Source organism: Carcharodon carcharias (assembly GCF_017639515.1).
Source record: "Carcharodon carcharias isolate sCarCar2 chromosome 37 unlocalized genomic scaffold, sCarCar2.pri SUPER_37_unloc_6, whole genome shotgun sequence".
Classification (NCBI taxonomy): Eukaryota; Metazoa; Chordata; class Chondrichthyes; order Lamniformes; family Lamnidae; genus Carcharodon; species Carcharodon carcharias.
Window position 1 is genome coordinate 376,027 of NW_024470771.1, and position 11,420 is coordinate 387,446.

The 11,420-nt window shown below is 47.7% G+C and overlaps 1 protein-coding gene across 2 annotated transcripts; it reads right to left on the reverse strand.

The window, feature by feature from the left end:
* Positions 1-307: 307 nt before the first annotated feature.
* On the reverse strand, positions 308-10,022 carry LOC121274753 (ubiquinol-cytochrome-c reductase complex assembly factor 3). Of its 2 annotated transcripts, none has more exons than XM_041182097.1 (2): positions 9,879-10,022; positions 308-728 (listed from the first exon to the last, which is right to left on the reverse strand). In XM_041182097.1, exons 1-2 carry the CDS (start codon positions 9,990-9,992, stop codon positions 567-569), a joined length of 276 nt encoding a protein of 91 aa, XP_041038031.1. In that variant the 5' UTR covers positions 9,993-10,022; the 3' UTR covers positions 308-566. The 2 variants fall into 2 exon arrangements, with proteins under 2 accessions (XP_041038031.1, XP_041038030.1); XM_041182096.1 differs by having other exon boundaries at positions 308-731.
* Positions 10,023-11,420: the final 1,398 nt, after the last annotated feature.

Sequence of the window (11,420 nt, forward strand, 5' to 3'; positions counted from 1 at the left end):
GGGTGAAGCTGGACAGGTGGGGCAGTGCCACATGGGCAGAGCTGGGCAGGTGGGGCAGTGCCACATGGGCAGAGCTGGACAGGTGGGGCAGTGCCAGACGGGTGAAGCTGGACAGGTGGGGCAGTGCCAGACGGGTGAAGCTGGACAGGTGGGGCAGTGCCAGACGGGTGAAGCTGGACAGGTGGGGCAGTGCCACAAGGGCAGAGCTAGAGAGGGCAGAATGGGGCAATGAGAGATGGTAAAGATGTAGGAATCTGCCATCCCCACCATCTCCGCAGGGTAAAGAGAATAAGATCATTAGATACTGTTCACTGTCAAAACTTTAATTAAATACACAGAAAGTTTCCAATAATTACATTTCAGACGATGGATTCTCTTCTGTATTGGAAGGTTGGAGTTGATGTAAGAGAGTTTCCTTGAATTGCTCAGAGTTCTTGGGGCAGCGTTTATCTTGGGTCAGTGAAGCAAAGGATTGTTTTGTACTCCAAAGACGACATCTCCTCCCTCTAGTGAAGGTCATCGTCAGATCATTAATTTGTCAAACAGCCTTTGGCATTTTGTGTCGATCACCGGGAAGGTTTGGAATCAGGACCTGAGTTGGAAAGTTTGTTCCAGTCTCTTTCCAGAGCTATGTTCTTCTCACTCTCTGCTGACTCCTTGATGATTTGCATGAGCAGAGTGTTTCTCTTCCTGCTAGCCTCTAGCTGGGCTTGATTTGATTCCGGCAGCTGCTGTATAAGAAACCAACAGAAAGAGCAGGTCACAACCATACACAAACACATTACACACCAACGCTCCTCAATCTTCCACACTCAGGATAATATGCAAACCTGTCCTCGCCATGTCTCCTTCCTGAGACAGTGTCCTGAACTGAACAGGGTGTCTGAGCAGAGCTTTCGACACAAGTAACCAACACTTCCACCCACCCGTGTGCCAGCCTCTGGGCAGTACTCCATTGGACTTTTTGATTGAATTTTCTAGCTGTCCACTGGCCTTTAGTGATTTCTCCACTCAGATCCCCTAAATCCCTCACAGCTCCTCATAATTCCAAGGTTCCCACCAGTTGAAAAGCATTCCAATTGATTTTTCCTGGGTCCAAATTGGATAATCTCTCAATATCCCATTTTAAACTCCATCCATCGCAGTAATCCTCCCTCTCGAGGTGAGGTGAGAGTGACTGCCCTTGACATCAAGGCAGCATTTGACCGAGTGTGGCATCAAGGAGCCCCAGCAAAACTGGAGTCAATGGGAATCGGGGGAAAACTCTCCGCTGGTTGTGCTCATACCCAGCACAAAGGAAGATGGTTGTGGATGTTGGAGGTCAGTCATCTCAGCTCCAGGACATCACTGCAGGAGTTCCTCAGGGTAGTGTCCTCGGCCCAACCATCTTCAGCTGTTCAGCACCATTTGCAACTCCTCAGATACTGAAGCAGTCCATGTCCAAATGCAGCAAGACCTGGACAATATCCAGGCTTGGGCTGACAAGTGGCAAGTAACATTCACACCACACAAGTGTCAGGCAATGACCATCTCCAACAAGAGAGAATCCAATCAATGCCCCTTGACATTCAATAGCATTACCATCACTGAATCCCCCACTATCAACATCCTGGGGGTTACCATTGATCAGAAACTGAACTGGACTAGCCATATAAACACTGTGGCTACAAGAGCAGGTCAGAGGCTGGGAATCCTGTCGTGAGTAACTCACTTCCTGACTCCCCAAAGCCTGTCCACCATCTACAAGGCACAAGTCAGGAGTGTGATGGAATACTCCCCACTTGCCTGGATGAGTGCAGCTCCCACAACACTCAAGAAGCTCAACACCATCCAGGACAAAGCAGCTTGTTTGATTGGCACCCCATCCACAAACATTCACTCCCTCCACCACCGACGCACAGTAGCAGCAGTGTGTGTACCATCTACAAGATGCACTGCAGGAATTCACCAAGGCTTCTTAGACAGCACCTTCCAAACCCATGACCACTACCACCTGGAAGAACAAGGGCAGCAGACACATGGGGAACACCACCACCTGGAAGTTCTCCTCCAAGCCACTCACCATCCTGACTTGGAAATATATCACCGTTCCTTCACTGTCGCTGGGTCAAAATCCTGGAGCTACCTCCCTAACAGCACTGTGGGTGTACCTACACCACATGGACTGCAGCGGCTCAAGAAGGCAGCTCACCACCACCTTGTCAAGGGCAATTGGAGATGGGCAATAAATGCTGGGCCCAGCCAGTGACACCCACATCCCATGAACGAATAAAAAAATTGGGTGTTTTTGATTTATAGTGGGTTTATATGGGGTTTTGGGGAGGGTCTGGAGGTATATAGGGTGCGACTGCGGGTTAAATGGGGAATTGGGGAGGCTCTGGGGGTATATGAGTTGTGAATGGGGGTTTTATGGGGAATTGGGGAGGGTCTGGGGGTATATGAGTTGTGAATGGGGGTTTTATGGGGTATTGGGGAGGGTCAGGAGTATATGGGGTGTGAATGGGGGATTTATAGGGTACTTAATGAGGATTTGGGGGTATATGGGGTGTGAATGGGGGATTTATAGGGTATTTAATGAGGGTTTGGGGGTATATGGGGTGTGAATGGGGGATTTATAGGGTATTTAATGAGGGTTTGGGGGTATATGGGGTGTGAACGGGGGATTTATAGGGTATTTAATGAGGATTTGGGGGTATATGGGGTGTGAATGGGGGATTTATAGGGTATTTAATGAGGGTTTGGGGGTATATGGGGTGTGAATGGGGGTTTATGGGGTATTTAATGAGGGTTTGGGGGTATATGGGGTGTGAATGGGGGATTTATAGGGTATTTAATGAGGATTTGGGGGTATATGGGGTGTGAATGGGGGATTTATAGGGTATTTAATGAGGGTTTGGGGGTATATGGGGTGTGAATGGGGGTTTATGGGGTATTTAATGAGGGTTTGGGGGTATATGGGGTGTGAATGGGGGATTTATGGGGTATTTAATGAGGGTTTGGGGGTATATGGGGTGTGAATGGGGGATTTATAGGGTATTTAATGAGGGTTTGGGGGTATATGGGGTGTGAATGGGGGATTTATAGGGTATTTAATGAGGGTTTGGGGGTATATGGGGTGTGAATGGGGGATTTATAGGGTATTTAATGAGGATTTGGGGGTATATGGGGTGTGAATGGGGATTTATAGGGTATTTAATGAGGGTTTGGGGGTATATGGGGTGTGAATGGGGGATTTATGGGGTATTTAATGAGGGTTTGGGGGTATATGGGGTGTGAATGGGGGATTTATAGGGTATTTAATGAGGGTTTGGGGGTATATGGGGTGTGAATGGGGGTTTATGGGGTATTTAATGAGGGTTTGGGGGTATATGGGGTGTGAATGGGGGATTTATAGGGTATTTAATGAGGGTTTGGGGGTATATAGGGTGTGAATGGGGGATTTATAGGGTATTTAATGAGGGTTTGGGGGTATATGGGGTGTGAATGGGGGATTTATAGGGTATTTAATGAGGGTTTGGGGGTATATGGGGTGTGAATGGGGGATTTATAGGGTATTTAATGAGGGTTTGGGGGTATATGGGGTGTGAATGGGGGATTTATAGGGTATTTAATGAGGGTTTGGGGGTATATGGGGTGTGAATGGGGGATTTATAGGGTATTTAATGAGGGTTTGGGGGTATATGGGGTGTGAATGGGGGGTTTATGGGGTATTTAATGAGGGTTTGGGGGTATATGGGGTGTGAATGGGGGTTTATGGGGTATTTAATGAGGGTTTGGGGGTATATGGGGTGTGAATGGTGGTTTATGGGGTATTTAATGAGGGTTTGGGGGTATATGGGGTGTGAATGGGGGTTTATGGGGTATTTAATGAGGGTTTGGGGGTATATGGGGTGTGAATGGGGGATTTATAGGGTATTTAATGAGGGTTTGGGGGTATATGGGGTGTGAATGGGGGATTTATAGGGTATTTAATGAGGGTTTGGGGGTATATGGGGTGTGAATGGGGGTTTATGGGGTATTTAATGAGGATTTGGGGGTATATGGGGTGTGAATGGGGGTTTATGGGGTATTTAATGAGGGTTTGGGGGTATATGGGGTGTGAATGGGGATTTATAGGGTATTTAATGAGGGTTTGGGGGTATATGGGGTGTGAATGGGGGATTTATGGGGTATTTAATGAGGGTTTGGGGGTATATGAGGTGTGAATGGGGGTTTATGGGGTATTTAATGAGGATTTGGGGGTATATGGGGTGTGAATGGGGGTTTATGGGGTATTTAATGAGGGTTTGGGGGTATATGGGGTGTGAATGGGGATTTATAGGGTATTTATGAGGGTTTGGGGGTATATGGGGTGTGAATGGGGGATTTATGGGGTATTTAATGAGGGTTTGGGGGTATATGGGGTGTGAATGGGGGTTTTATGGGGTATTTAATGAGGGTTTGGGGGTATATGGGGTGTGAATGGGGATTTATGGGGTATTTAATGAGGGTTTGGGGGTATATGGGGTGTGAATGGGGGTTTATGGGGTATTTAATGAGGGTTTGGGGGTATATGGGGGTGTGAATGGGGGTTTATGGGGTATTTAATGAGGGTTTGGGGGTATATGGGGTGTGAATGGGGATTTATGGGGTTTTAATGAGGGTTTGGGGGTATATGGGTGTGAATGGGGGATTTATAGGGGTATTTAATGAGGGTTTGGGGGATATGGGGTGTGAATGGGGGATTTATGGGGTATTTAATGAGGGTTTGGGGGTATATGGGTGTGAATGGGGGATTTATAGGGTATTTAATGAGGGTTTGGGGGTATATGGGGTGTGAATGGGGGATTTATGGGGTATTTAATGAGGGTTTGGGGGTATATGGGGTGTGAATGGGGGATTTATAGGGGTATTTAATGAGGGTTTGGGGGTATATGGGGTGTGAATGGGGGATTTATAGGGTATTTAATGAGGGTTTGGGGGTATATGGGGTGTGAATGGGGGTTTATAGGGTATTTAATGAGGGTTTGGGGGTATATGGGGTGTGAATGGGGGATTTATAGGGGTATTTAATGAGGGTTTGGGGGTATATGGGGTGTGAATGGGGGATTTATAGGGTATTTAATGAGGGTTTGGGGGTATATGGGGTGTGAATGGGGATTTATAGGGTATTTAATGAGGGTTTGGGGGTATATGGGGTGTGAATGGGGGTTTATAGGGTATTTAATGAGGGTTTGGGGGTATATGGGGTGTGAATGGGGGTTTATGGGGTATTTAATGAGGGTTTGGGGGTATATGGGGTGTGAATGGGGGTTTATAGGGGTATTTAATGAGGGTTTGGGGGTATATGGGGTGTGAATGGGGGATTTATAGGGTATTTAATGAGGGTTTGGGGGTATATGGGGTGTGAATGGGGGTTTATGGGGTATTTAATGAGGGTTTGGGGGTATATGGGTGTGAATGGGGTTTATAGGGGTATTTAATGAGGGTTTGGGGTATATGGGGTGTGAATGGGGGTTTATAGGGGTATTTAATGAGGGTTTGGGGTATATGGGTGTGAATGGGGGATTTATAGGGTATTTAATGAGGGTTTGGGGGTATATGGGGTGTGAATGGGGGATTTATAGGGTATTTAATGAGGGTTTGGGGGTATATGGGGTGTGAATGGGGGTTTATAGGGTATTTAATGAGGGTTTGGGGGTATATGGGGTGTGAATGGGGGTTTTATGGGGTATTTAATGAGGGTTTGGGGGTATATGGGGTGTGAATGGGGGATTTATAGGGTATTTAATGAGGGTTTGGGGTATATGGGGTGTGAATGGGGGATTTATAGGGTATTTAATGAGGGTTTGGGGGTATATGGGGTGTGAATGGGGGATTTATAGGGTATTTAATGAGGGTTTGGGGGTATATGGGGTGTGAATGGGGGTTTATAGGGTATTTAATGAGGGTTTGGGGGTATATGGGGTGTGAATGGGGGATTTATAGGGTATTTAATGAGGGTTTGGGGGTATATGGGGTGTGAATGGGGGTTTATAGGGTATTTAATGAGGGTTTGGGGGTATATGGGGTGTGAATGGGGGTTTATGGGGTATTTAATGAGGGTTTGGGGGTATATGGGGTGTGAATGGGGGTTTATGGGGTATTTAATGAGGGTTTGGGGGTATATGGGGTGTGAATGGGGGTTTATAGGGTATTTAATGAGGGTTTGGGGGTATATGGGGTGTGAATGGGGGTTTATGGGGTATTTAATGAGGGTTTGGGGGTATATGGGTGTGAATGGGGGTTTATAGGGTATTTAATGAGGGTTTGGGGGTATATGGGGTGTGAATGGGGGTTTATAGGGTATTTAATGAGGGTTTGGGGGTATATGGGGTGTGAATGGGGGATTTATAGGGTATTTAATGAGGGTTTGGGGGTATATGGGGTGTGAATGGGGGATTTATAGGGTATTTAATGAGGGTTTGGGGGTATATGGGGTGTGAATGGGGGATTTATAGGGGTATTTAATGAGGGTTTGGGGGTATATGGGGTGTGAATGGGGGATTTATAGGGTATTTAATGAGGTTTTGGGGGTATATGGGGTGTGAATGGGGGATTTATAGGGTATTTAATGAGGGTTTGGGGGTATATGGGGTGTGAATGGGGGTTTATGGGGTATTTAATGAGGGTTTGGGGGTATATGGGGTGTGAATGGGGGTTTATGGGTATTTAATGAGGGTTTGGGGTATATGGGGTGTGAATGGGGATTTATAGGGTATTTAATGAGGGTTTGGGGGTATATGGGGTGTGAATGGGGGATTTATAGGGTATTTAATGAGGGTTTGGGGGTATATGGGGTGTGAATGGGGGATTTATAGGGTATTTAATGAGGGTTTGGGGGTATATGGGGTGTGAATGGGGGTGTTTATGGGTATTTAATGAGGGTTTGGGGGTATATGGAGGTGTGAATGGGGGGTTTATAGGGGTATTTAATGAGGGTTTGGGGGTATATGGGGTGTGAATGGGGGTTTATGGGGTATTTAATGAGGGTTTGGGGGTATATGGGGTGTGAATGGGGGTTTTATGGGGTATTTAATGAGGGTTTGGGGTATATGGGGTGTGAATGGGGGATTTATAGGGTATTAATGAGGGTTTGGGGGTATATGGGGTGTGAATGGGGGATTTATAGGGTATTTAATGAGGGTTTGGGGGTATATGGGGTGTGAATGGGGGATTTATAGGGTATTTAATGAGGGTTTGGGGTTATATGGGGTGTGAATGGGGGATTTATAGGGTATTTAATGAGGGTTTGGGGTATATGGGGTGTGAATGGGGGATTTATAGGGTATTTAATGAGGGTTTGGGGGTATATGGGGTGTGAATGGGGGATTTATAGGGTATTTAATGAGGGTTTGGGGGTATATGGGGTGTGAATGGGGGATTTATAGGGTATTTAATGAGGGTTTGGGGGTATATGGGGTGTGAATGGGGGTTTATGGGGTATTTAATGAGGGTTTGGGGGTATATGGGGTGTGAATGGGGGATTTATAGGGTATTTAATGAGGGTTTGGGGGTATATGGGGTGTGAATGGGGGTTTATGGGGATTTAATGAGGGTTTGGGGGTATATGGGGTGTGAATGGGGGATTTATAGGGGTATTTAATGAGGGTTTGGGGGTATATGGGGTGTGAATGGGGGATTTATAGGGTATTTAATGAGGGTTTGGGGGTATATGGGGTGTGAATGGGGGATTTATAGGGTATTTAATGAGGGTTTGGGGGTATATGGGGTGTGAATGGGGGATTTATAGGGTATTTAATGAGGGTTGGGGGTATATGGGGTGTGAATGGGGGTTTATGGGGTATTTAATGAGGGTTTGGGGGTATATGGGGTGTGAATGGGGGATTTATAGGGTATTTAATGAGGGTTTGGGGGTATATGGGGTGTGAATGGGGGTTTATGGGGTATTTAATGAGGGTTTGGGGGTATATGGGGTGTGAATGGGGATTTATAGGGTATTTAATGAGGGTTTGGGGGTATATGGGGTGTGAATGGGGGATTTATAGGGTATTTAATGAGGGTTTGGGGGTATATGAGGTGTGAATGGGGGATTTATAGGGTATTTAATGAGGGTTTGGGGGTATATGGGGTGTGAATGGGGGATTTATGGGGTATTTAATTAGGGTTTGGGGGTATATGGGGTGTGAATGGGGGTTTATGGGGTATTTAATGAGGGTTTGGGGTATATGGGGTGTGAATGGGGGATTTATAGGGTATTTAATGAGGGTTTTGGGGGTATATGGGGTGTGAATGGGGGATTTATAGGGTATTTAATGAGGGTTTGGGGGTATATGGGGTGTGAATGGGGGATTTATAGGGTATTTAATGAGGGTTTGGGGGTATATGGGGTGTGAATGGGGGATTTATAGGGTATTTAATGAGGGTTTGGGGGTATATGGGGTGTGAATGGGGGATTTATAGGGTATTTAATGAGGGTTTGGGGGTATATGGGGTGTGAATGGGGGATTTATAGGGTATTTAATGAGGGTTTGGGGGTATATGGGGTGTGAATGGGGGATTTATAGGGTATTTAATGAGGGTTTGGGGGTATATGGGGTGTGAATGGGGGATTTATAGGGTATTTAATGAGGGTTTGGGGGTATATGGGGTGTGAATGGGGGATTTATAGGGTATTTAATGAGGGTTTGGGGGTATATGGGGTGTGAATGGGGTGTTTATGGGGTATTTAATGAGGGTTTGGGGGTATATGGGGTGTGAATGGGGGTTTATGGGGTATTTAATGAGGGTTTGGGGGTATATGGGGTGTGAATGGGGGATTTATAGGGTATTTAATGAGGGTTTGGGGGTATATGGGGTGTGAATGGGGGATTTATAGGGTATTTAATGAGGGTTTGGGGGTATATGGGGTGTGAATGGGGGATTTATAGGGTATTTAATGAGGGTTTGGGGGTATATGGGGTGTGAATGGGGGATTTATAGGGTATTTAATGAGGGTTTGGGGGTATATGGGGTGTGAATGGGGGATTTATAGGGTATTTAATGAGGGTTTGGGGGTATATGGGGTGTGAATGGGGGATTTATAGGGTATTTAATGAGGGTTTGGGGGTATATGGGGTGTGAATGGGGGATTTATAGGGTATTTAATGAGGGTTTGGGGGTATATGGGGTGTGAATGGGGGATTTATAGGGTATTTAATGAGGGTTTGGGGGTATATGGGGTGTGAATGGGGGATTTATAGGGTATTTAATGAGGGTTTGGGGGTATATGGGGTGTGAATGGGGGTGTTTATGGGTATTTAATGAGGGTTTGGGGGTATATGGGGTGTGAATGGGGGTTTATGGGGTATTTAATGAGGGTTTGGGGGTATATGGGGTGTGAATGGGGGATTTATAGGGTATTTAATGAGGGTTTGGGGGTATATGGGGTGTGAATGGGGGATTTATAGGGTATTTAATGAGGGTTTGGGGGTATATGGGGTGTGAATGGGGGATTTATAGGGTATTTAATGAGGGTTTGGGGGTATATGGGGTGTGAATGGGGGATTTATAGGGTATTTAATGAGGGTTTGGGGGTATATGGGGTGTGAATGGGGGATTTATAGGGTATTTAATGAGGGTTTGGGGGTATATGGGGGGTTTTATGGGGGTTTTTATGGGGTCAGAAACCGCGAATTCGGAACCGGTAAAAAAAATGTAAATGGGGAAAATTCCAGAACCTTCTTTAGGCCGAAAACCCGCCCGGGACACCGCCCCCCCCCCCCCGGGTCCCCCCCCCCGGACCCGGGACACCCCCCCCCCCCCCCCCCCCCCCCCCCCCCGGGTCCCCCCCCCGGACCCGGGACACCGCCCCCCCCCCCCCCCCCCCCGGGTCCCCCCCCCCCGGACCCGGACGTTACCCGGGACAGTTCCCGCTGTCGCTCTTCGCTCGGCCCCGCCACCGCCCAACACAATCCGGCCGCTCCCGCCGACAGCAACATCCAGACACCGGACACCAGGGCCCGGCCACTCATCCCGGCAACAACAGGCCCCAGCTACGTCACACGGTCATAAAGCAGCGTGCGGCTCACACAGGGTAATACGGTCATAAAGCAGCGTGCGGCTCACACAGGGTAATACGGTCATAAAGCAGCGTGCGGCTCACACAGGGTAATACGGTCATAAAGCAGCGTGCGGCTCACACAGGGTAATACGGTAATAAACCAGAGTGCGGCACACACAGGGTAATACGGTCATAAAGCAGCGTGCGGCTCACACAGGGTAATACGGTCATAAAGCAGCGTGCGGCTCACACAGGGTAATACGGTCATAAAGCAGCGTGCGGCTCACACAGGGTAATACGGTCATAAAGCAGCGTGCGGCTCACACAGGGTAATACGGTCATAAAGCAGCGTGCGGCTCACACAGGGTAATACGGTAATAAACCAGAGTGCGGCTCACACAGGGTAATACGGTCATAAAGCAGCGTGCGGCTCACACAGGGTAATACGGTCATAAAGAAGCGTGCTGCTCACACAGGGTAATACGGTAATAAACCAGAGTGCGGCTCACACAGGGTAATACAGTAATAAACCAGAGTGCGGCTCACACAGGGTAATACGGTCATAAAGCAGAGTGCGGCTCACACAGGGTAATACGGTAATAAACCAGAGTGCGGCTCACACAGGGTAATACAGTAATAAACCAGAGTGCGGCTCACACAGGGTAACACGGTCATAAAGCAGAGTGCGGCTCACACAGGGTAATACGGTCATAAAGCAGCGTGCGGCTCACACAGGGTAACACGGTAATAAACCAGAGTGCGGCTCACACAGGGTAACACGGTCATAAAGCAGCGTGCGGCTCACACAGGGTAATACGGTCATAAAAGAGAGTGCGCGCACACAGGGTAACACGGTAATAAACCAGAGTGCGGCACACACAGGGTAACACGGTCATAAAGCAGCGTGCGGCTCACACAGGGTAATACGGTCATAAAGAAGCGTGCTGCTCACACAGGGTAATACGGTAATAAACCAGAGTGCGGCTCACACAGGGTAATACAGTAATAAACCAGAGTGCGGCTCACACAGGGTAATACGGTCATAAAGCAGAGTGCGGCTCACACAGGGTAATACGGTAATAAACCAGAGTGCGGCTCACACAGGGTAATACAGTAATAAACCAGAGTGCGGCTCACACAGGGTAACACGGTCATAAAGCAGAGTGCGGCTCACACAGGGTAATACGGTCATAAAGCAGCGTGCGGCTCACACAGGGTAACACGGTAATAAACCAGAGTGCGGCTCACACAGGGTAACACGGTCATAAAGCAGCGTGCGACTCACACAGGGTAACACGGTAATAAACCAGAGTGCAGCTCACACAGGGTAATACGGTCATAAAAGAGAGTGCGCGCACACAGGGTAACACGGTAATAAACCAGAGTGCGGCACACACAG

Coding starts and splice junctions, on each gene's coding strand:
- LOC121274753 (XM_041182096.1), bottom strand. CDS start 9,992: ATGAGTGGCCGGGCCCTGGTGTCCGGTGTCTGGATGTTGCTGTCGGCG. Junction 732..9,878: donor GACAGCGGGAACTGTCCCGG/GTAACGTCCGGG, acceptor TTTCTTATACAG/CAGCTGCCGGAATCAAATCA.